Genomic DNA, 25,089 nt, shown 5'->3' with positions numbered 1-25,089 from the left:
CAAATCCTTATGAGATTAAAAAAATAGAATAAGATCTTGGCCCAATTTGGCAGATGAGGATCTTTTCAATTGTGGTTACTTTTTGAGTCCAATCGTTCACATTAATTTTTTTTAATCCCCAACTAAATCCATAATTCAAACTTTCATTATTATTATATATTCATAAAAATTGATAGGCTTTAAAAAATACAAGTATATTAAATCGAGAATGGTCATTATTTAAAAATAATTATTAAAGAGCGATAAAAATTAAATTTATTCCTTCAAAAATTTTATATCAATAAAATATAATTTACAATAAATCCGGATTACACTAATATAATATAATTGTGAATATAATTTCAGATAAAAGCCCTAGAACTTGTCGAATAGAAGAAGAAGAAGAAGAATGGGGGAAAATTCAATTGGCCACCATAGAAGACCTAACTCGAGCGGCAGGAATCCGCATGAGCTCACAAGCCGCATCTCCGAGTTCCAGAACGCCGCCTTCGGAGCACCTCGATAGCATCCGATTCGCTTCTTGCTTCGTTACTTTCACCGTTATTCTCACCACTCTCTTCTTCTCTGTTTCCTCCTCTGCATCGATGGCGATTATCACCGGCTCCGTCTCTGCAAATCTCACTCTCTTCTTCACTTTCTTGATTTCCGGTTGCTGCTGCGACGACGGCGACTGCTTCTTCTTGTTCAGATCGTCTCTGTAAACGTACGTCGTCGTCTTCTTCGTTCGTCTGCAGCGATTGCTGATTTCAACCGCCTGCAATTTTTTGTTCAAGCTTGAAATCAAGTTGCTAATCATGATTTTTCAGATGCAATAGAGAGAGAGAGAGAGATGAGGTTATGGAAGGAGTTCGTGAGGAGGAAAGGGAGGGAAAATAAATAGGGGAACAAGATGCCTGAGAATTCAAAGGTTTGTTATTTTGATAATTAAGACTTTTTTCCTTTTTTAATTAAAAAAAAAAAAAAAGCTATTTTTTTTTCCATGAATCTTTTGTTTTTCTTTTTTTCATATTTATATTGTCATTGAATTTCATTTTCAGATTCTTTTTATATACCTTTTCTTCAACTTTTCGGCTATCAATAAGTTTTAGTTACTTACCATTAAAAAATAAAATTTTGACATTTATGTTTTTTATTAAACAAAATTAGATAAATTAAATTTTGGATATTTTCAAATTTACTCTTAGAAAATAAGTTTAATTTTAAATCGTGATTATTATTTTATCTATTAAATTATGCTCGGATTAAATTACAAATTGAATTATATTCTTTATATATATTTTTTAATGAGTACAATAAATGTGATAGATTTGCAAGAAACTTAAAAAGATACCTAAAATAAGTTTAAAAACATAAATTAAAATATTGAATTAAATAAAAATTGAAAACAGTCATCAATTTGAAATTGTAGGTTGGAAGATCGAGAAGGTGAAAGGAATAAACAAAAGGGGAAAAAAAAAAAAGTATGAATTGGGTCAAGTAATTTGTGTTTATTATTGAAAGTCCAATGGTCTTTACATATGACCCACGACCAAAATGAAACACTCTAGGTTTTGACTATTGAATCATAGGGGTGAAGTGGGTATTTCACTATTATTTACATAGAATGGGTTTTCCAAATAAATAAATAAATAAACCATAAGGTTTGAATTAAATTCTTGCTTGAAATAAAATTTAAAATCTAGTCATAGTTAAATTTGAAGGTAAAAGAAAATGATTGTACCGTACACTTCAATTAACTTATCATTTGGGTAAAAAAAAAAAAAAGAAATTTGACTGTGTACGGTACGATTTTGTTGACCAAAATGCATACTCATTGCCAAAGAAAAAAAAAAAAGAGTTTTAATAATATAAAGTTAAAAGACTAAATAGGTAATTTAACATTTTTTTTAAATTTTGTTTTTAAATGCAATATATTTTTTTTTTCCAAGCTACTTATTTTGAACATTTTCAATTAATCGATTAAAATTTATATCTAGATAATCTATTTTTTTAAAGCTTTTTTTTAGAAATAGTTTTTTAATTAAAAAAATATAAAGATTTTGGAATATATAGCTAATTAACAGTAAATCAGTAATAGAGTAGTTGGCTAGAGGGAAGACTAAGTCTGAGAAATAATAATTATTTTAAAATAATTCCATAATTACACGGCTTTGTTTTGAAAATCAGTTTAAATCAAACCAGTCACCGATTGATCCAGTCAATTTGGAGTATTGGACTGAGTTTTATTTTTAAAAAAATAAATAAAAATTATCGAAAACCGATTGAAACGGTTAAAATTAGTCGATTATTTATTTATTTATTTTTTTTAATTTGTATGTGTGATAATTAGTTAAAATGAGACGCTTAATCGATTGGGAATATTCACACATTTATTCCAAGTCGGAATTCCAGGAAAACAAACAGAGAACTAAACAGAAATTCACCGGAGCCCATCGGAATCATTGGGAATCCTTTTGAAGAAGAGGTTCAAGAACAGCCGATCTTGGATTCTTCATCGGAGGTCCTTTTTCTCTTCGTTCAAGCTCCTCCAGCCGAAACGTAATCAATCGATCCCAATTTCCTCCTTCGAAAAGAACTCCTGCCTTTCCGTCTGTGATTCTCTGTACAATTCCGCAGTACATATAATATGGACTGTTCGGATTCTTCACGATCGCGATCATTCCGGGCAGCAACAGCGGCAGATCCGGTGGTTTTGGTTTCTGCGAACTCGGAATCGCACCGATTTCGATGGATTTTGAAGCGGAAGGTTTCGGAGGTGGAGGAGGAGGATTTTCCGATATGAATTTCCGCAATCCTTTCTCTCCGCCAGGAAATCCGCCGGTTAATCCCATCAATTCCTTGTCGAATCCATCTTCTGGAACCTTATCGACGGCTAATTTCTCGGTTGTTTCCGGAATTTCGGCGCCGATTGTTTCCTCCACCACGTTTCGCTTCAGTTCCTCTTTGAGACCTTTCTCGCCATTGCAAAGGCCTCTTCCGCCGAGAAGCTGGGCCAAATCGAAGGCGGCGGAGGGCCGGAAAGTGTGATGGCTTGGTGATGCGCGACGGGGAAGGGGAAATTGGCGGTGGAGATGAAAGCGGCGGGTAGTTCGGCCGAGGAAGGTGGATTTGAGAAGGGGAGATTGGGGAGAAGGGAGGGAGATGGAGGACGCCATGGCTATGGCTCTGCTGATTACAGTGATGAAGGCGGCGAGTCCGTGACCGTCACTGTAACCACGAGTTGGTTGGTTTCGATTATATTGCGTGGATTTGGTATTTTCTTATTAAATTTTGATTTGGAAGTATATTTTATAAGATGAGATAGATATTATATGGCTTACATTTCATTGGATTGTGATATGAATCCATGATATGATATCCATCGACAAATGAAAGCCTGTGGATGCGTTTTGTGGAAAAGGGTGGGTGTGGGGCTACAACACTTGGCTACCCCCAACTTCTCTTCGCCAAAAAGATGCCCAATTATTTAATTTTATGAACCAATTAAGCTAACATGAGTACAATATGATCCAATAATTCATCTAACACTTGTCAATCTACTAGTGATGTTGAAAATATCTAGATATCAATATCAATCCATGTACATTTGAAAATCAATAAAATTAAAAGAAGAAAATTATCATACATAAATATTCATATTATAATTTTTACATTTTTTTTTTTTAAATATTAATAATGGGAGAAATTTTTTGTGGCTAATCATCTCGGGTGAGAGATGAGAAAGTCCATCCACAAACATCTCTAGTCCCCACTCCCTCTCCCTTCTTTGGCTAAATAGAGATTAATAAGTGTTATCGCATTCTATCTCAGAGAATCACCGCTGTAGGTTCGGGATAATCGTTTGTTCCACAGTCTAGATCTGGGTCTATTTACAACTAGCCAATTAAGAATTCTTAGATGTATATTAGTACTAGCAAACATATTAATCACGAGGGTGTATATAAATAATCTAATAATATTTATTTATTTTTAAAGCCAATATATAATGAAATGTGTATTATGAATCCCCATATTAAACAAATTGATATAAATTAAATAATGATTAATTATAATTTTTAATTTGGATCACACCTAAAATTAAATTTACAGGCACTTATGCTGTCACTTATTTTTTAAAGATTAGAGACTATAAAATATTAATAATATTAATGAGATTTTAAAAACAATATATGATTTCAAATATGTAGTAGAAGGAAAAAATAGAAGAATATTAGGGAGAAAGTGAATGGAAGGAAAAGTGATTCTTACTTTATCTTTTTAGTCATCGAGCATCCACCTTGGAAATGTTCATATTCTTGAATAGAAAGCTCCTTACTTTATGGCACCATTACACCTAGAAAAATAAAACGCACATTAAAAAAAGAATACCATTCTTTGCGTAAAAATGATGTGATGTAGTTCATGTTCTTTCTTCGTTCGGTATCATTTGCACATTATTTTATGGACCTTTAGCATACCAGTTATTATGCCCATGCTATCCTCTACGATATGAAATTAATAGTTAAAAAATAAGGTTTTAAAATTCATCCTTAGGTAGCTAATATTTAAATATTATTTTTATAGTTAGACATTTTTAATTGTAGTGTTCAAATTATCAATATTTAAAATCATAATTGATTTTGAATTGGTGTCATTATTAATAAAATAATAAGATTTAATGAAAAAAAAAATGGACATTTAAAGAAATGATAAATAGGGATTTAAAGCAAAATTAAAGGAGCGGATTAGCGGGAGTTTATTGTGCGAGTTCTTAAACCAAACGGCAGTTAGAGTCGGAGACGACGGTGACGGAAACGCATCGCATTGGTATTCGCGTCTCTTCTCAACGGCCTTTGCGTACCTTTTAACCTAACCACACAAAACTTCAACAACCAATCTCTCTCTTCCATATAAACCCCTCTTTCTCTCTCCCCCTTTCACTTCACACCAACCACCACTCTCTCCGCTCAAATTTCCCTCTTCTCTTCTTCTCTATCAATATGAGTTCCAACATCTGTAGATCTGCTTCTAGAGCCGCCAGGTCCATCCTCGCCGCTTCCCGGACCTCTCGCTCTTATTCCGCTGGTAATATCGTTTGTATTTTGATTCATCTTTGTTTTTTTTTTTTTTTTTTTTTTTATTATTGTCTTGTTTCTGATCCGGTTTTTGTTTGTTCATTTGCGAAATATTCCACCTGAAATGGATGGATCTAAGATTAATACTGTTACATAAGCATATATTTGAGCTAGTTTCTGTTTTAGGAAGTACTATTTGCTTTTGGATTTCACTTTCGGTTTTCTTTTTTGTCTGTAATAAACCTTTAGAAATTAAGGAAAGATGTAAAAAGATTTAGGAATTTCTCATTAACTTGAAAATGTTTTGTATATAAATGGGTGATCTGTTGAGCAAATAATTGCGAAACAGAAATTTAACAAAGTACAACTGAATATTTACGAAAGTAACTGAATTACAGATAAAGGTAAGAGCAGCTCAGTGAGATGCATTGACAGTCTCTGTGCTGTATAGACGGTGATTGTGAGCGAGTTACTATGGAGAATTGAAATTGGGAGATTGTAGCTTCGTGTTTCAATGTCGGTTTTGTTTATGTTACAATGTTGGAGATAGTTTGCTCTGACGCGGGATCTATTGGTTCATTTTGTCTTGTATTTTCAACCTGAATTCCTGAATCTCTGTTTTATGACTGTTTTATCGTTTTTTCCGAGTCGATTTCGGTTTTTGGGAAGCGCGATTTGCTTTGTATTTCAATGTCGCTTTTTGTTTGATTCTATGCGTATTAGACCGACTAATTGAAATGAGAAATTTTAGCTTCGTATTTCGATGTCGATTTTGTTTATGTGCATGCCTTGTGGACTGAATGTGAATTACTCCAATTTATCGAAATGAAAACTAACTGTAGTTTGTGTTGACTCGATGGCAGGTGGAAGAGTCGTAGGTTCCGCTACTGCAGTGACGCTAAGGGAAAAGTCCTCTTCTCTTGCTTCAATCTATGAAAATGCCGGTTCAGCATACGCATCTAGAGGATGGATTTCAGGATTGCTTGCCCTTCCTGCCGCAGGTTCAGTCGACATAACTCTTATAATATACTTGTCTGGATTCTGTGAAAAATGCTATAAATTTCTTCCATTTGATGGGGTAGAATTAGATTTCTGGATCCGACATACCTATTCAGGACAGAACGATGAAAGGAGGGGCTCCTTCTCTGTAATGAAACTATTATGTTAAACTTTTTGCCATCTACTTATCATATTTAATACGTCGTCTTTTACATCAAAAATTAAATTTTAGAAGAAATAAAATCCGACTTCCTTCAAAGTTCATCAGAATAAAAATGGCTAATGTTGGTGTAAGTAATTGTACAACGATGTAAAGATGGGGACGGTGCCAACCCCTTTTCTTTTCCTCCGTCCTAACATATGATTATCTTTTTTCTTTTAATGTAGCTTACATGCTCCAGGAGCAGGAAGCACATGCTGCAGAGGTAATATACTAAACATGATTTCTTTGTTCACGTTTACCTCATCCTTAATGAATAGTTAGTGATCATTATTACACTACACTTACGAGCTTTCTCATAACTTCTCGCAGTTCGAGCGCACCTTTATAGCCATCAAGCCAGATGGCGTACAGAGAGGGCTGGTAAGACTATACTATCCTTGCGACGTTTTTCTTTATGCCAATTCTGATTTGATATTTGACAGCTCTATTTTATTACACTTACATCTGGTATTGGTATACAAGATGTAAGTGTAATAAAATAGAGCTGTATAGGCTGAAAAGGATAGGCTGAAAAAAAAAAAAAAAAAAAAAAAAAAAAATTCTTTTACTCTGTATTGATTTTTACTTTTTGCCTGATTGGGAAGGGTGTTCGTATATTTATCTGATCCAATACTTGTACTATGTAACAGATAGCAGAAATCATATCCCGTTTTGAGAGGAAAGGATTTAAACTTGTAGGCATTAAAGTTATTATTCCTTCAAAGGAATTTGCTCAGAGGCATTATCATGATCTGAAGGAAAGACCCTTCTTTAATGGCCTCTGTGAATTTCTTAGCTCTGGCCCCGTCATCGCAATGGTCAGTAAGAACCGGAAATTTCTCTGTGTGTAACTGCAACTGCTTTTGAGCTTGGATGAACCTTAAGTTTTTTAATTCTACAGGTTTGGGAAGGTGAGGGAGTGATCAGATATGGACGAAAACTTATTGGAGCAACAGATCCACAGAAATCTGAGCCCGGAACCATTAGAGGAGATCTAGCTGTTATTGTTGGCAGGTAATGCCTTATTACTTCCTCCATAGTCATTTGGTGAAGATAATTAGGACACACATTCAAGGAAATGAAACAGAGCATGGGAATCACTCTCTACACCAACTTCCCCAATTACTTCAGCATAACTCATGTCTCCAATTTGAACATCTCACTCCAAAATCTAAATATTAGAAGACGTGGTGTTGCTTTAAAAATCAAGATTATCATTCGTGCATTTCATCATTCATGGGGATTCTCATTTCAAACATTGAAATATATCAAAATTTAATTGATTGAAAAACATTTTCAGTTCCCAGACTTCATGGAAAGTAATATTCAATCTTTAAACTTGTTTGTAACACTTCCGTCTATTTTGCTTACTTAACGTTAATATATAATAACCATGTTTATTCTTGATATCCTATAAACCAATGAACCAAAGACCATGTATGTCATAGAAGACGACTGGCCAATGATTCCTATTGGGGTCAACCTATATCTTAGTTTACTTGTGAATGAATTTTGAATAATGATAAAAAAGGATTTAGAAGTGATCTTGGCTTCCAAAATCCCTCCTTAAACTTGTTTGATTGTAATATATACAGGAACATCATCCATGGAAGCGATGGACCAGAGACTGCGGTAGATGAGATCAAGTTGTGGTTCAAACCAGAGGAATTGGTTAGCTACACAAGCAACTCAGAGAAATGGGTGTATGGAGACTGATGAGTTTTCCTTTCCCTCTCTTTTTTGTTAAACTTCTTTCTGCTTTAACTCGAGGTAGACAACAGCACCCGTGAAGAGCGGCGGGTATTTTCAGAATTCTGCGAATAAAATATGTCCTGTGCTGAGACGAGGCTATGGGCTCATCCATCCATAGTGCGAAAAAACAAACAGTTTTTGAGAGTCTTACTTATGACAAACAGTTGGTACAACTTCGTTTCTGAGATAATAAGCAGATCTTGATTCCTTCTTTATTACAACTTTCTCTTTCCATTTTCTTTTGTACTCGTATTATATTAGAGGGAGAAGTTCATGAAGACTTCACCATAATTTCTTTTCATGTGCATTTTAGGATAATTATCTGGTTAAGTTGTTAAATTGTAGCAGCAATAAGTGATTAATTATAGGAAATGAGAAGCACTAAATGAAAAGTCAATAAAGTAATATCAAGTTTTGAACTCAATGCGAGAGGATTAGTTTTTTCCTCTCTCTAAGCAGATGCCTAATATACGCAAGAGTGTTTGTGTCAACGTGTTCTGATCAACTATAAGAGTTACTTTTTAAATTTACACTTAATATCAATATAAAAATATATAAACTTTAACCTAATTTGGTTGTAGTTATGTCCCTCCATCATTACCTCTTATTAAATTCCATAATATTTCTAAAAAGTAAATGTGATATAATGTCATAATTGTCTAAAAAAATCAAATTTCAATATTAGAGAAAATGTGATATAATGTTTTATCTAATTAATATTGAAATTAAAATTGGAACTTTCTTAAAAAACATTTATTATCAAGTGAGCAAGTGCTGATGAAAAGAATTAGCTCTTCATCAAGCATGAGACCCGTTTTAATTTTATTAAAAAAAAAAATATATACTAAATATAAGAGAAAAAGAAAACATTGAATATAAGAGCAAGACTTTTGGATTTTGACTCTATTAAAAATCTTATTTTTAGAGATTATGTCAGAATTATATATTTGAATATATGGTATATTAAGATATAATATCTTATTCAAATCATATTTAAATGTTATAAAATATGATAAAATATATTCAACGATTCAAATTTTAAATATCTATTTTTATATATTGTATATTAATTATTTTAATATGTTTAAATATATTTTTATATTCTTAATATATTTATTAGATACTTGTAACTAAATTTTGCAATTGAACTAAATAATGAATGGATAGGAGTAATTTGTGCAAAATTTTAAAAAATTTAAATCTAATTTAACCAAATCTAATTAAAGTTTTGCCACTCAAAAATATTGAATTGGTCGACACCCAAATCTAATGACGTGTCACAATCTAAGTGGTTGCATTGAAAATGCTGTCATCTTACCCCATTACGCCAAATTCGGGCTGCGCGCAAAGATAAGCAATATCTCCGTCTTTCCAGCTATGGCGGACTCCAAATCCCAATCAAACCTCCTTAATATTATTTCACTGAAACGACGTCGCTGCTTGCCCTATATATGCCCCTCCTTTGCCTTATTTCCCATCCAAGTCTCCAATTCATTCCGCGTTCAGTAATCGACTCTCCCGCGAAGCTCAGGGATCTTTCATCTCTTTCGTTGAGGAACTTCGGAAGTTCTCTGCCCTAATTTTTCTCTGGTGTTTCTTTGATCGTTTTCTCGAGCGACGAGTTATCTTATCATCAAGAGGTGAGTTCTTTATTATCTGTTTGGTTCTATCGTTCCGTCGATGGAAACCCTAGATGCTTGTTTTCGATTTTTTGGTTGTTGGTTGCTGTTCGATGTTTTGGGGGAGACGTAGTGGAGTTGTTATCCTCTTTAAGTTGTGTACGAATGTGTTATGAGGAGATTTCTTGGTTTTGTTAATGTTTTATCGTTGAGGATGTATAGATTACTTGGATTCTTTTTCACTGGAAACTTAATCAGCGATTATTTTCCTCCATTTTTTTGCTTGTCATGATTTAATTTCTTTTTCTTCCGGGATTCTTTTAGTTTCTTGAGGCCTTGTAAGTTTATTGTATTTATTGACAACTTTTAATTCTGAAACTCAGACAGGAACCTGATCGGTTTCTTGAGTTTTCAGAGGTAATTTGTCCAAATTTATTCAGTAGCCATCTATTAATTATTTTTTTAAACGTACCGTTGCGAGGCACACTTGACTTTAGACCTATAAGCTATTTGAGCCACCTTGTTATTTAATGTTTTTTCTCTTGAGGATGTGTCCTTATTGATCTAATGGCGAATTTATTCCAATTGTTTCTTTACTTGGTTCACCAGTAACCCTCATTTTTTTAATCTTATACTAGATGGCGGCTAAACCACTTACTACTGAAGCAATTGCCATAACTGAGAAGAAGATGGACATGGCTTTAGGTTGGCCTTCAAATTCTTGCATCGGTTTTCCCGTTTATTTGAAAATTTATTGATTTTTCCTTTTCTACATCTTCTTGTTGAAATAGACGACATTATCAAGATGTCCAAAAATACTGGAAATAAAGGAAGGAAGCAAAGAAGGTTTCCGGTAAGAACCTGTTTTCTTTTGCATGCGTTTATGTTAGATATATTATTTATGGAATATATCTTAAATATTATATCTTAATATTCTTCCATTTATGATTTGATTTAGAGTATATTTTATTTTATTCTCAGTATTTAATTATTTTATATTTTCCTCATTTGTACTTTTCGTATCCTATTTAAAGGATATCAATATCAATGATAATATACACCTTCCCAATTATATTTTCTATCTCATTCTTAACAGTTTAACCCGAGCAATTTATTGTTGAAATTGGAAGTTTCCTTTTTATTATTATCTAATAATGATTCGTCTTTTATATGCAGAACAAAATGCAGAAATTTCCAAATAACGCCACTCAGGATAGACCTAGGAAGTTGCAGCGATTCATGGACGCTAGAACCTCTCTAAGACAGGTTTGTACAGTTTTCAACTTGATTATCATTTATTTTACTTATTTTGTATGACTGGTCCTGAATTTTCATTTTATTTAGGGGGCTTTGGCCAAAAGGAGGTCAAATTTTCAAGGGAATCAGTTTGCATTGGCAACCGAGGTTGCAAGAACGGCTGCAGTTGCTCCTATTCGGCCTAGAGCCTTTAACCGTAGGGTGCCCAATTGGAAGAAGACAAGGTATTGTCTGTGCTTATTGTTAGTCTACGCAAGCTTCTCATTGTGAATTATGATTATAGTTTTTACTCCAATTCTAATTTAGAAACGAACAGTTGAATTTGGTGGATGGTTGGTGTGATGTGATATTTCATGATATGGCAGGTAAATTGCGTTTATGAAAAATTGGTGACTTCTACAATGTCCATCAAGTTTTACTATATGAAGTTAGCGCAGTAATTTGTTGGTTGGAACAACTGTGTGATAGTTTTGCTTCAACCAGTTAAAATGGAGTGGGGAGTATTTCCACTTATTTCATTTCTTCCATGCTGCCTGGGAATTGATTCTGCTTTATCTTCTTAAGTTTGGTTTTGGAATTCATCGAATAGTCTTTTGGTTTTCTGATGAGTAAGTGGTTGATGGGATTCTACTGCAAGTGGGACAAAAGTGGGAAATTTGAATGAAATTGACTGCTGCACCATCTGGAAAAAAGTCGTAAAAATAGCTTTTGTGTGCATTGGATGAGTGTGTAATGTTTGAGTTTTTTCTCCTTGTTAAATGTGGTGATTGTCTTGGGTTACTCAATTCTTCATAGACGATGCATAACAGTAGAGGAGCCTCAGCCCGTTACCCTTTGGTTGAGGATGTTGAATCTGCTTTGTAACATGTGATGTTTTAACACACCAGAGCACTCTTCCACAATAGGCTTGTTCACCATGCTCAATGTCTGCTGTGGTCAATTTCCATTCCTGGTGGATGACAATTGCCATATCTCTTTATGCTTTCATTATTGCCTGCACAGAGCCAAGGGGCTGTGGTGATCTTGAATTTGCGCTTCTTTGTAACCATTCTAGTGAACCGTCTACTAGTTTCCTTGATTCCTCATGGGGTTCCCTTTTCATTCACCATCACATCCTGGAAACATTATCCAGCCCTTCAACTACCTTGTTTTGACAAATTTAAGTTCACTTCTTGACCAGCCATAGAACTGCAAATAACTGGAAAATTTTCCACTTCTGAACTAAATGGTTCTATCAACTTCTCTAGTCAGCTTGGACAGGGGAAGTTGCTGTTTCATCATCTTTTATTGATCCTTGAGGGTGGAATCGAAATTTTGCTTGCTGCATGTTCGATACTAGTAGTAATTGTGATAAAAAAAGTGCTGAAGAAATTATGAATGGTTAGTGAAAATATGTCGGTGACATTTATGGCCTTCTGTGAGGTATTATGTGTAGATTTTGGGGTCTAGTCAGTGGAATACCCTAGTTCTGCAGACGTTGTTCATGCTGCTGATGCTTTTGTGTCATATCCCAGTTGAAGCCTCCATTTTCTTGTTCAAGTTCAGATATTCTGTTCATTCGTATTACAATGCAAGCAAAGCATTTGGTGATCGATTTGAGGTTTTGGGTGTGTCTGTGTTACCGGAAAGTGCTTTTTTGGATCCAATCAAGCGTACTGTGAGCTGATTCACATTTTTTTGATGAGTGCTTCTCCTGATCTGGTTTGTCTTTTATTTCCATTATTGGGTTCGGTTTGAATTTGCTTACGAGGTAAGGATACTCTTATCTATCTGCCATCATACTCGCGCGATGACATGTTGAAGATTATTGGTGTTTGTGAAATTGAAATGTGGATACTACTTGTTTTGACTAGCAGGTCTGTATATAAATGATATTTTTTCTGTTCCTTCAACCATTTGAATAATTCTTTGTATAGGGTTGAAGCTCCACCTGTTCAGAGAAAGCCATTTAATAATGCAACCTTCATTCCCAAGATAACTGCACCAGTCCAGACGCAAACAAATGCTACACCGAGACAGAGGCCACAAACCCTCGACTCACTGTTTGCCAACATGAAGGAACAGAGATTGAGGGTGTTGTCGCAGCGACAGAATGGCGGTGCACAACAACGGAATGGTGCTCGCCAGCAAAGACCTCCGTGGGGAAGAGGCCGTATTGGTAACTGAAGAATGAATGAAGACAAAGAAATCTAGTACACACGATGGATTTTATTAGGGGGAAATGTAGATGTCCGATAGATATAGGTTGATAGCGGATTAGAGGGATGAATCCAGTTGTTTCTATGTCATTATGTTTAATCCATCCAAACCCGTTGGCTTGTTCTTTTACCATTTTTCTAGCTTCATTATGGACCCAAGATGATATAGATTTGTACCTGCAGTCAGTTCATGTAAAGTTCTTTTTTTTTTTTTTTCCTTCCCTTTTTTTTTTCTTGCTTTCATGGCCTAATTTCCCAACCTGTTCCGTGTTATATTTCATGGCCTAATGCAGTGTGACGTTACTTAGTTTCATTGTCTTTGTCTATTATACTTGGTGCTTTATTATGTACCCACTGATACTAAGGGATCTTTTATGGGGACTGAGAGAGAAAAGGGAAGGAGGAAGATTCATGATTCTGTTAAAAAGAAAGTTACAAGATTCTCACCTTTTTATCACTAAATAGGGAATGGATTATTCTTATTCATCTTGTGAGGATGAAATGCCAATGGAATTTTGAGCTTCAGCTTAGTTTATAGGCTATATAGCATACCAACCAAATCTTCCTTCTTTAGTTTCCTTGAAAAGAAAACGCACAAATTCTGAGCTAGCTTTGATTCATACTGTATTCATATCAGTTTTTACGCATCAGTTGTTTTATTTTGGCTTGGCTTTGGCTCACCAACCAGAGATCATCATGTGCTTTTAAAATTAAACGATCTTTCATTTTCATGTCCTAATGTGGTCATAAACCTAACAATGCCACAAGATGCTGTTAATTACAAAAAAAAAAAAGGAACCTTACAAAAGGGAGAGAAAAAGAAAAAGAAAATAGAAAGAAGAAAAAACAGAACTTTTTTTCTGATTCTGTCATTCGGTTCGTATAAATTTGTTCTCCATTTCCAAACCTTTCTTCTTCACCCATCTCAACACTTCTTTTGATTAGCTTTTGTTCTTCAATTTCTCGTATGGTCATGGCGAAATCTATTCTTGTCACTGGTGGCGCTGGCTACATTGGAACCCATACTGTTCTTCAGCTCCTTCTCGGTGGTTACCGCACCGTCATCGTCGATAACTTGGACAACTCCTCTGAAATCGCTGTTCGTCGGGTCAAGGAGCTCGCCGGCGACCTCGGAAAAAACCTTTCCTTTCATAAGGTTGCCATTTCAATTCTCAATTTCTTGTTTTTGTCTTCTATGTTCAACTCCTCAAACGGGTTTTGTTTTATAGCTGGACCTCCGGGACAAACGAGCTCTGGAGAAAGTGTTTGCTTCAACACAGTAAGGACCTTGTACAGTTTTGTTGGCTAATGAGCCTTTGCAATTCTTAATTAATCGATGATCATCGCAGATTTGATGCTGTTATTCACTTTGCTGGACTGAAAGCAGTCGGCGAAAGTGTACAAAAGCCATTGCTTTACTATGACAACAACTTAGTTGGAACCATAACTTTATTGGAAACCATGGCAGCCTATGGGTGCAAGAAGGTGTTATCCTATTTCTTTTTCTCTTCACATTGAAGCTGTTCGTCTCTATAATTAACATCTTCGACATTTCAGCTGGTGTTCTCATCTTCAGCCACCGTTTATGGTTGGCCAAAGGAGGTACCATGTACAGAGGAATTCCCTCTGTCTGCAGCCAACCCATATGGGCGAACCAAGGTAGGCAACAAACACCCTTGCTCTCTCTTAACACCCAACCCTTGTTGGGATTGATGGTAACATGATTCTGTTTCAGCTGTTCATAGAAGAAATATGTCGTGACATATATGGTTCAGACTCTGAATGGAAAATCATATTGCTGAGATACTTCAACCCAGTGGGAGCACACCCTAGTGGGTTTATTGGTGAGGACCCCCGTGGAATCCCAAACAATCTCATGCCCTTTGTTCAGCAAGTGGCTGTTGGCAGGCGGCCTGCGTTGACAGTGTTTGGAACTGACTATTCAACAAAAGATGGAACTGGAGTGAGTTGTTTTTATGACCACGATGGTTGGCTGCATAGGAAGATGATGATTGAAGAATTTATTTAATGTGGTTTGTTTGCAGGTGCGTGATTACATTCATGTGGTTGATTTGGCTGATGGACATATTGCTGCTGTGCGCAAGCTTGATGCGGCTGGTGTAGGCTGTGAAGTTTACAATTTGGGAACTGGAAAGGGTACTTCGGTTTTGGAGATGGTTGCAGCCTTTGAAAAGGCATCTGGAAAGGTATGTTTTTGCTGCTTCTTTCTTTCTTGCTTTCTTCATGCCTCTAATTCAGTGCTTAATTCCTCTGTTGCAGAAAATTCCTCTTGTCATGGCTGAACGTCGACCTGGTGATGCTGAAGTCGTCTATGCATCAACGCACAAAGCTGAAAAGGAGTTGAACTGGAAGTATGTCTTACTGTTTGTTCTATGACCACGTGTTTTACTGCTAGCAAATATTATCTTTTTGGACTTTTCCTTCTAGATTTCCTTTCGAGATTTTCACACCCTTAATGAATGTTTTGTTCTCCTCTTCAACCGATGTGGGATCTCATAAAATCCACCCTTTTTGAGGACCAATGTCATCGTTGGCACTCGTTCCTCTCTTCTATCGATGTGAGATCTCACAATTCACCTCCTTTCGAGACTTTGGCCACCGTCTGGTGTCTACCCCACTTCGGGGCTCAGCGTCCTCGCTAGCACTTGTTCCTCTCTCCGATCGATGTGAGATCTCACAATTTACCTCATTTCAAGGCCCAACATTCTTGTTGGCCACCGTTTGGTGTCTACCCTCTTTGGGGCTTAGCGTTCTCACTGGCACACCGCCTAACGTCCATCCCCTTCGGGGCTCGACGTCCTTGTTGGCGCACCGCCCGGTGTCTGGCTCTGATACCATTTGTAACAATCCAAGACCACTGCTAACAGACATTGTCCTCTTTAGGCTTTCCCTTTCGGACTTCCCCACAAGATTTTAAAAACACGTTTGCTAGGAAAAGGTTTCCACATCCGTATAAAGAATGCTTCGTTCCCCTTTCTAACTAATGTGGGATCTCACATGTTTCCTTGATTTAGCTTGCTTTCATAAAAATAAATCGGTAACTAGTTCATCAAATACACATATTCTCCTCGTTCCAGCAGACGTATAATTCTGTACCGAACTTCCTTTCAAGACATTTCTGATAACCAAAAGTTCTGTGTTGGATATAATGTCAAGATTATGAGTTTTAATGTTGTTTGTAGTAAAAAACATCATCTTACAGTTCCATTTGTGAATGCAGAGCTAAATATGGAGTCGAGGAGATGTGCAAGGATCAATGGAACTGGGCCAGCAAGAATCCCTATGGCTATCAATCTCCAAACGCCAACTGATGGCTTGCTCTCTAGGGGCCATCGATTAACCTCGAACCCTTTTGCATTACTCTTACTTATCCTCTTAGATGTACGTTCGTGTTACGCACTATAAAACTCTTGGTCGGAGTTGATCATTGCTGAGTTATCGATGTTTTCAAGATTATTTAATAAAAAAGCTCCTACGCTTCTTTTAATGTATGTTTCTAAACTTTGAATCGGAAGTCCCCATTAAAAACGATACTGAGACAAGTCGGTTGCATTAAAACATACAAACGGAATTAGTCCATTGCTATGGATGTGCCGTTGAGAGGCGTGGAATGGTTTAAATTTGAATTTGAATGGGTTATCTTATAAAAAGCCAAACACAAAAAAGGGCTTTAAAGGGAGTGGTGGAGCCCTCCAACGGTTCAAAATATTTGAATCTTCCCACCCTTCTTTAACATCAGTTGACTTTGACTATTTTTAATTATGTCTTTTTATATGTATAAAAAATTAAATGTAAATTAATTAATATTTTGTAAGGTTAATTAATATACAATCAATTTTACTAAACGCTAAAAACAGTTGAAGTTGCCTTGTAATCATTTTTTAATTTTGGGGAATATATTGGATTTTAAGTTTTTATTCTTTTTACTTTTTATTTTTTATTTTCCCATTCTTTTCTATTTTTATAATAATTTTAAAATATATTTTAAATGAAAAATATTTTTAGATATTAAAAAAAAAACAGTAGAAAATTTTATAGATTTTAGATTAACAAAATTATTACTAAAAAAAGAGAAAATAATAATAATTCAAAATCTCAGTTTTTTTTTTTTTTTTTTTTTTTTTTTTTTTTTTTTTTTTTTTTTAAAATAATGCGCGTTACAAATTCTGAAGTATAAATAACGAGGCGTGTGCTTTCCACCGCCACGCCATTTTTCCCCTCTTCATTTCCAATTTTTTCAAACCCGATTCTCTCTGTCTCTGCCGTTGGGCATCTGCCTGAGATCTCGGATTCTGAGTTTCTTTCATACGTCGTCGCTGCCTCTATCAGTCGTCGGATCGAGGCCATCTGATCTGACTTCGTGTTGACGGATTTTTGGATCTTTGATTTCTAAAAATGGAGAATTTGATTTCTCTAGTTAACAAAATTCAGAGGGCCTGTACGGCTCTTGGTGACCATGGTGAAGCTAGCGCATTGCCAACTCTCTGGGACTCCTTGCCGGCTATTGCCGTCGTTGGTGGCCAAGTCTGTTTTCGATCTCTTCTCTCTCGTACTGTTTCATCTATAATTATGCTTGCTCCCGTCTAATTCAATACTACTTTAGCGATCTGAGCTGATGGTGGAGATTTTGGATTGAAATCTTCTTGTTCTTTCTTTATTCCTTCATCTTATTTTATTTATTTATTTATTTTTGTCATGGATGAAGAGTTTTACTGCGTGGATTCTTAATGCGTAGGGTTTTGTTACTTAATCGTTTCGTTTCTGGTTTTACAGTCGTGTTTAATTTGTGGATCCATGTAATTAGTCAAAAGTTCAGCTCAAGTATGGATGCGTTCTGTTTGGTAAATTAGTGTTAAATTGTTTCGAAACAAAGCGTTTACTTACTCTGTACAAGCGTGGTGTCGACGCGATAATTGGTTATAAGATTTTCTTGATCTTTTTGCTTATCAACTGAACGTCCCATGTGTTGCTATATGCCGATATAACTGGAAGGGGCTATAACTCTTAATCCGTGGTCAAGCAGAAATAACCTTTCTCGTTGTTTCACTCTTACAGAGTTCGGGCAAGTCTTCAGTGTTAGAGAGCATTGTCGGCAAGGATTTCTTACCTCGTGGATCTGGTAATAAATGGAGAACTAAGACTTATGACTAATAAAATGTGATGCAGCACTTTTTGGCTAATAGACTGGTGTGCAAAATGCTTTACAGGTATTGTTACTAGGCGTCCTCTTGTCTTGCAACTTCATAAAATTGACGAAGGAAGCAGAGAGTATGCGGAGTTTCTCCATCTTCCCAGGAAAAGATTTACTGATTTTGGTAAGTTTCATATATTTACCTAATACTTCAATTTTGCTTGTCCTTTTATTTATTTATTTTTATGGTAAGAAACAAAACTTTACTACTAAAAAAAAAAACAGAGATGCAGTATGAAGACTAGGGATGAGATGCCTCCTTCAGGATAAATACTCAATGATTGGATTCCATTTCATTGTGTATTGGAAGGACTAAGGAGAAGTTCATGTCATAAGTGTTGGTAGAACCTAGTGTCAAAATCCTCAAACTTGTATTTAAAGTTCCCTCTATTGGGTTCCAATCAAATTACTTGCCAAAATTTTGGCTAAATTAACAAAAATACGAATGAATTTTGCACTTTATCTCAAAAATACCATTGAACTTCCAAAAGTTTCAATAATAATTGTAAAACTTTAAAAAAAGTTTAAAGATATTAGTTTGGATGGAAATAGTTAATACTTTGTTTCATAAATGACTTTAATATTTTAAAAGTGTTTAAATAAATACCCTTGAACTTTCAAAAGTTTCACTAATACCCTTCAACTTTTATTAGAACTTACAAATTACCCTCAACTTTTTTTTTTTTTTTTTGAATAAGTTCAAAAATATCCTTACCTCATTTTAAAATCACTCATGAACTATTAAAAGTAACATTTATATTTAAACTTTTTTATTTTTATTTTTATTATCGTTAGTATGTGTACATAAACCATTTATCTATACTCCATATTTCATTTCCCTCTTCGATTTCCTTTCTCTCATTTACACCTATGACTCAACAATTTCTCACTTTTTATTTTTTTTCTCGCTTTTTTAATACCTTCTTAATTATCTTATTTCACTCCTCAATCTCTAAAACATTCTCAATTTCTTTTCTTTTTTTTTTTTCTCCTCTTAAATATCATAACTTTAAATAAAAAGGAAGAACTCTCTCATTTATGAGCATTTCTAAACATGAGTATAATAAATTTCAACACTCAAATAGACATTTTGTTTATCTAACCTTTATCTTATTGCATGATCAACTATGTTCTTGCAGTTGCTGTTAGGAAGGAGATTCAAGATGAGACAGATCGAGAGACTGGTCGCTCTAAACAAATTTCTAGTGTCCCAATTCATCTCAGTATATATTCTCCCAATGGTAGGACAAGTATTTGATTTTTGTTTTTCTAATACATCCTTTGGAACATCTTGTGTGGTATAGCATGAATTTCTTTTTTCATATCAATGGTTAACTGACTTTCTTTCGTCCAAGGCTTGTTTCAATCTAGCAGGAAAAGCGTTTGCTATTCTTACTTCATGATGTTCTATTTTTATTTTCGAAATTGGGTTTGACAATGCAACCTGGAAATATTAACGGATTGATTTTGCTATATTTTTTTATTGAAACTCATAAGACACATTTTAGTAATTCATACACCTTCCTTCTATCTCATCATATATTCTCTGTATTTTTCAAATCTTTGCAGTTGTAAACTTGACACTTATTGATCTTCCTGGGCTTACAAAAGTAGCTGTCGGTAAGTCATTTTTGTCTCTACAAGAACAGCCAAGAAAGATCAACTTATTCGGCTTTCTTTTTCTCCTTCTTTTATTATAGTTTAATTTTGTCATCTTAGCAATTTCATGGCTGACAACTTATGTATTTTCTCGTGAAATTCAGAGGGACAGCCAGAAAGTATTGTTCAGGAAATTGAGATGATGGTTCGCTCCTTTATTGAAAAGGTAACATTCAACAAATAGTGACTACTGGTTTGGATTTAATAATCTATTATAATTTGTTTTTATGCACACCAATTTTTATTTCTTGAATTTTCTTTTTTTTTTTTTTGGGGGGGGGTTGGGGGGTAATTGAGTGAGATTCGGTTATTTTTTGTACAGTCTATTGGATGAGTTGAACACATCTTGATCCCTCCACTTTTGGAGGGGAATTAGTCGCTTAACTTTTGTCTTTTACCTTTTTGGCGGAAGAACATATGTCCTCACCTGTGATGCTGCTACATATGTTTTGCAACTTTGAACTACTTTTGGTTATACTCCATTGTCAGTTGAAGGATGAAAATTCATTCTGCTTATTAACTTGTTTGCTATGCTCTTATGCAGCCTAACTGTATTATACTCGCAATTTCACCTGCCAATCAAGATTTGGCTACATCTGATGCAATTAAAATCTCTCGTGAAGTTGATCCTACTGGTAACTCCAACATTTTCAAGTTGTTTGTCATAAGTCATTATTTTTTTTTTCAAAGAAAAATTGTTTTGCATGCTTTATGTTTACCCTTTGGTATATTTCTCTTAGGGGAGAGGACTCTTGGTGTGTTGACAAAGATTGATCTCATGGACAAGGGAACCGATGCTGTTGATGTAAGTTTTTTTAACTCCCTCTGGTTTAAGCATAAATTACTTTAATTATAAAGGCCCCTTTATAAAGACAATAAGTAAAAAAAAAAAAAAGTTGTTTTTTTGCCCCTCGGAGAATTGATATTTGAATATTGTTTCCCTTGGTTTGATGGATGTGTAGAATTTGCCTATTGTATCATGTATCTAAATCACATTCTTTGCATTTCTCAGATATTGGAGGGCAAAGCTTACAGGCTAAAGTTCCCTTGGGTTGGTGTTGTGAATCGTTCACAAGCGGATATCAACAAAAATGTTGACATGATTGCAGCTAGGCGCAGGGAGCGTGAATATTTTGCTAATACTCCAGAATACAGGCACCTCGCTAATAGAATGGGCTCTGAGCATCTAGCAAAGGTCCTTTCAAAGGTAAGTTTACAATTTGTTTCATCTAATCTCTTATTTTTCTTTCTCCCTTTGTAAAGTGGTATATTGTGGCTATTAATGTTTGACTTTTTGTAATTGCTATGTTAATCTCAGCATCTAGAAACGGTAATCAAGTCCAAAATCCCTGGCATTCAAAACCTTATTAACAAGACCATTTCTGAACTTGAATCGGAACTAAGCCGTCTTGGAAGGCCTGTCGCAAATGATGCTGGAGTAAGTTTCTTGAAGTTCAATGGCTTTCTCTAGTCTATTGGTCCTAAACCTATCCTTTAGGGTCCGTTTTTATTGTTTTCATTTTACCTGTTCTTGCTGGATATCTGCTTTAGGTTCAGTAAAATGGTTGTGGGTTGTTAAATACGTTCCTTCAGTTACCTTCTCTTATGCTGACAGTTGATTGTCTTCTGTTTGCTAAATGCAGGGAAAACTATACATGATTATGGAGATTTGTCGTGCTTTTGATCAGAATTTTAAAGAACACCTCGATGGCGTGTATGTTGATGCTTCTCTTGTTATCTTTTGTAATATGCAATGCTACCTCCTCCATGTCTTTTCTATTTTTCCTAAGCAATTTCATATTCTGGTTTCTCTACAGGCGTCCTGGTGGTGATAAAATTTACAATGTCTTTGATGACCAACTTCCTGCTGCTCTGAAGAGGTTGCAGTTTGACAGGCAACTGTCTATGGAAAACGTAAAGAAGCTTATTACAGAAGCTGATGGATATCAACCTCATTTAATAGCTCCTGAACAAGGATACCGTCGTCTTATTGAAGCTACTTTAGTTACTATTAGAGGCCCAGCTGAGGCATGTGTTGATGCGGTATGCACAGAACGACTTGGAACTACATTGGAATATATGAATTTATCCTTATATCGATGCATGAGGTTATAGCTGTTAGAAGATGTTTTTTCACATTGAAAAGTTGTTGTTCTTGGCTTCTTCGATCTAACAATTCTTCTCGTCTGTGTGTCCTCGATGGATTGGTTACTGGCTGCTGGTGTTACAAGCATACTTTTATTTTAGCATTTACATCTTTTACATGTTTTTAAATTTTTTACTTCTCTCTTTTTTTGATCAAAGAGCACCTGATGCACTATAATCTATTATTTAACGTATTTTCCCATTATCAGATCAGAATTACTGCCTTGGTTTTAAAATCTATTGGATCGTCGTCATTCTTCATGTTTGATATCTTTTTGCCTCTAATTTCAGGTTCATGCCATATTGAAGGATCTGGTCCACAAAGCTATGCTCGAGACCCTAGTATGTTTTTGGACCTTGCATGTTCCATATATTTCTAGTCTGTGTCATGGCTCAGTGTTGGTTTGGTTGTCTCCAACTTGAACAGTTTTGCATAAAATTTGGTTGATTTACATGTTTTTTATCTTCTTGCACGAAAATATTCATTCATGAGGAGTTTAAACTTACTAGTGTCTGAGGAAAAGGTCAAACAATGTTTAGTAAACATTTTATCATGTGCCATATTTATCTTTCCTCCCGTCCTTGTTCAAATTTTATTTGAGCTGCTTCATAAGGATCGGAGCCGGTCATTCTTATTTTTCATTCCTTAGTAGGCAGTACGTAAGCAAGGCTGATGAAAATCTCCACAGTTTCTGATTTATAAAATCATGCTTTTTATTTGAATCTTGTATATAAGTGTTGTTTTGCTGCTTTCAGGAATTAAAGCAGTATCCTGGTCTTAGAGTAGAGGTAGGAAATGCAGCTATTGAATCGCTTGAAAAAATGAGGGAGCAAAGCAAGAAAGCATCACTTCAGCTTGTAGATATGGAGTGCAGTTACCTTACAGTTGATTTCTTCCGGAAGCTTCCTCAAGATATTGAGAAGGGAGGCAACCCTACACATTCAATTTTTGACCGATACAATGACTCGTATCTAAGGCGTGTTGGTAAGTCTTCAAGTATATGATCACACTTTTTTACCATCCAATTCTTTGTGTCACACATTCATGATTTTTATCCAAGGCTCGTTTGGTCAATAATCAGCCTTGTTCGTCACAGGTCATTCAGCTTGTTTTGTTGAACATGTTCAAGAGAATCTAATATAATCTATCAATGAAATGCTATTTCTTTTTGCATATACAGGGACAACGGTGCTTTCTTATGTCCATATGGTTTGTGCAAGCTTACGTAATTCGATTCCAAAGTCCATTGTTTACTGTCAAGTACGAGAGGCCAAAAGAAGCCTACTCGACCACTTCTTCACCGATTTGGGAAAACTAGAGGTAGAACAATAATCCCTTCTTCCCATATGATCAAACATTTCATGTTTGCTTCCGTCTACCCAAATCACACATATTCTGTTTCCTATGCAGCAAAAGCGCCTATCATCATTATTGAACGAGGATCCAGCGATCATGGAGCGACGTTCTGCCCTAGCAAAGAGGCTTGAGTTATACCGAAGCGCACAAGCAGAAATCGACACCGTTGCTTGGTCAAAGTAAGGATTGTATCATGTATAATATCTACTGTATTTGGAATCTGGGAGGGAAGACGGCAGCACAATTCTTTCATTCATACATTATGGGGAAGAAGGTTAGCTGGAAAAAGTGCCGATTTTGTTGTATTGATTTTACATTAAGAGTGGTTTTCTCCATCTTTCAACCCTTGATGATATGAATACCCATATCTAGATTACGATTACACATATTATATGAAGAAGTAATCTGTATTGTTTTGATTTGTTCTGAATTAATTGTGTTGTTTATCTGGGAACCTTTTATCTGAGAGTCAAAAAACAGGAGAATCTTCTCTTTTGGCGATGGATCTTATGGCTGAAACACACTCGGCAAAGGTAACCCAAACATTTAATTGTTAATCTTAATCTTATATTATAAGTTAAAGTTTTATGTAAATATGTTCATATAGATTTTTATTTTGGATCTTCATTAAATGTAGCATTTTATCGTTAAGCCAGATATTAAGTGCTGATGACATTTTCTTTGCTTAAATTTAATACAATTACTTAACAAAACCTCCCATAAACGGAAAATCACCCTTAATTTCTTACGTTGCCTTTTCAATTTAAAGAAGATAAGGTAAATTGTGTGGATGAAAATTAGGGAAAAGTGGCCCACTTCCTCAATCAAAATGTCAAAAAAAAAAGGCAGAATTCCCGAATCCCAATGCCCATTATATTTCCAGCCCCTCCACTGTCCATTATTTATTTATACTCTGGGCCCCATCTACACCCATCTTTTCCCTTCTCCTCTCTCATCGCCGCCGCCCACCGCCGTCTCCGCCACCCCTTTGGTCGGAGAGCTTTTCTCTCTATTGCCGTCTCGATTTCCACCCACAGTTGCAGCCAAATTTGAAACTTTTATTTACTCTGACCAAACAGTCCCCACTCATTCAATTTTCTTTCACCCACCTTCTCCACAGTGAAGAATCTGAATTTCAGTAACTTTTTCCATTATTTTCTACCTTTCATACCATACCCATCTTCATTCTTGCTTTCAAATAATTCACTTTGGTTGGGTAAAAAACACTAATAATTTCTCCAATGGTAAATTTGAATGGAATCTATGAGATATAAACAAAATTGCAACTTTTTTAAGTTTTGAATCTTAGCCTTAAATTATCTTTTATTTTACTAAGTATAATCAAATAGATAAGCTCTTATTGATAACTAATTATAAAGTTTAAAGTTTAGTTGTCGACCCACATTGATTCAACTAAAGAAGAATTTCATGTTTGATTTTATTCTATTCTATTTTCAAAGATTCACATTAGAAATATATTTATTTAATTATTACTTATCATTATTTAGAAAATAATAATTCACCAATTCCCTAATTCTTGAAACTCTACATGGCATCAAGTACTTATTTAAATTAATATTTTTGTTTCGTATTTTTAGGTCAGTACAAAATGTCTGGGTCCAAAGAAAATGAAAT

The 25,089-nt window shown here is 35.2% G+C and overlaps 6 protein-coding genes across 8 annotated transcripts; 4 read left to right on the top strand and 2 right to left on the bottom strand.

Moving 5' to 3' along the window:
- Nucleotides 1-251: 251 nt before the first annotated feature.
- LOC147793775 (uncharacterized) lies at nt 252-965 on the bottom strand. Its single transcript, XM_087121393.1, has one exon. It carries the CDS (start codon nt 794-796, stop codon nt 401-403), a length of 396 nt encoding a protein of 131 aa, XP_086977519.1. The 5' UTR covers nt 797-965; the 3' UTR covers nt 252-400.
- A 1,384-nt stretch (nt 966-2,349) lies between these two features.
- NDHS (NAD(P)H-quinone oxidoreductase subunit S) lies at nt 2,350-3,238 on the bottom strand. Its single transcript, XM_023698118.2, has one exon. It carries the CDS (start codon nt 3,153-3,155, stop codon nt 2,439-2,441), a length of 717 nt encoding a protein of 238 aa, XP_023553886.2. The 5' UTR covers nt 3,156-3,238; the 3' UTR covers nt 2,350-2,438.
- A 1,632-nt stretch (nt 3,239-4,870) lies between these two features.
- LOC111778974 (nucleoside diphosphate kinase 3) lies at nt 4,871-8,228 on the top strand. The gene is made up of 7 exons (XM_023658996.2): nt 4,871-5,064; nt 5,918-6,055; nt 6,441-6,478; nt 6,586-6,636; nt 6,906-7,073; nt 7,157-7,269; nt 7,851-8,228. The coding sequence occupies exons 1-7, from the start codon at nt 4,980-4,982 to the stop codon at nt 7,969-7,971; spliced, it is 714 nt and encodes a 237-aa protein (XP_023514764.2). The 5' UTR covers nt 4,871-4,979; the 3' UTR covers nt 7,972-8,228.
- Nucleotides 8,229-9,475: 1,247 nt separating this feature from the next.
- Nucleotides 9,476-13,394, top strand: LOC111791234 (uncharacterized). Of its 3 annotated transcripts, XM_087129482.1 has the most exons (7): nt 9,476-9,647; nt 10,014-10,043; nt 10,265-10,331; nt 10,418-10,479; nt 10,803-10,892; nt 10,971-11,107; nt 12,800-13,394. In XM_087129482.1, the coding sequence occupies exons 3-7, from the start codon at nt 10,265-10,267 to the stop codon at nt 13,047-13,049; spliced, it is 606 nt and encodes a 201-aa protein (XP_086985608.1). In that variant the 5' UTR covers nt 9,476-9,647; nt 10,014-10,043; the 3' UTR covers nt 13,050-13,394. The 3 variants fall into 3 exon arrangements, with proteins under 3 accessions (XP_086985608.1, XP_023528268.2, XP_023528276.2); XM_023672500.2 differs by lacking the exon at nt 10,014-10,043; XM_023672508.2 differs by lacking the exon at nt 10,014-10,043 and having other exon boundaries at nt 9,477-9,647; nt 10,262-10,331.
- A 586-nt stretch (nt 13,395-13,980) lies between these two features.
- On the top strand, nt 13,981-16,589 carry LOC111791224 (UDP-glucose 4-epimerase GEPI48). The gene is made up of 8 exons (XM_023672489.2): nt 13,981-14,237; nt 14,311-14,360; nt 14,431-14,566; nt 14,639-14,740; nt 14,817-15,044; nt 15,127-15,288; nt 15,362-15,453; nt 16,323-16,589. Exons 1-8 carry the CDS (start codon nt 14,049-14,051, stop codon nt 16,411-16,413), a joined length of 1,050 nt encoding a protein of 349 aa, XP_023528257.2. The 5' UTR covers nt 13,981-14,048; the 3' UTR covers nt 16,414-16,589.
- Nucleotides 16,590-17,299: 710 nt separating this feature from the next.
- On the top strand, nt 17,300-23,884 carry LOC111776989 (dynamin-related protein 5A). Its single transcript, XM_023656422.2, has 16 exons — nt 17,300-17,626; nt 18,158-18,221; nt 18,310-18,417; nt 19,433-19,534; nt 19,863-19,913; nt 20,057-20,118; nt 20,497-20,587; nt 20,693-20,757; nt 20,965-21,159; nt 21,271-21,390; nt 21,596-21,666; nt 21,770-21,995; nt 22,389-22,439; nt 22,854-23,082; nt 23,279-23,418; nt 23,509-23,884. The coding sequence occupies exons 1-16, from the start codon at nt 17,498-17,500 to the stop codon at nt 23,635-23,637; spliced, it is 1,833 nt and encodes a 610-aa protein (XP_023512190.2). The 5' UTR covers nt 17,300-17,497; the 3' UTR covers nt 23,638-23,884.
- The last annotated feature ends 1,205 nt before the right edge of the window (nt 23,885-25,089 follow it).

The sequence above is a fragment of the Cucurbita pepo genome, chromosome 1, assembly GCF_057944985.1.
Source record: "Cucurbita pepo subsp. pepo isolate OVF chromosome 1, ASM5794498v1, whole genome shotgun sequence".
Taxonomy (NCBI): domain Eukaryota; kingdom Viridiplantae; phylum Streptophyta; class Magnoliopsida; order Cucurbitales; family Cucurbitaceae; genus Cucurbita; species Cucurbita pepo.
The sequence above is the reverse complement of the archived record's forward strand: the minus strand, read 5'-3'. Positions and strand labels throughout refer to the sequence as shown.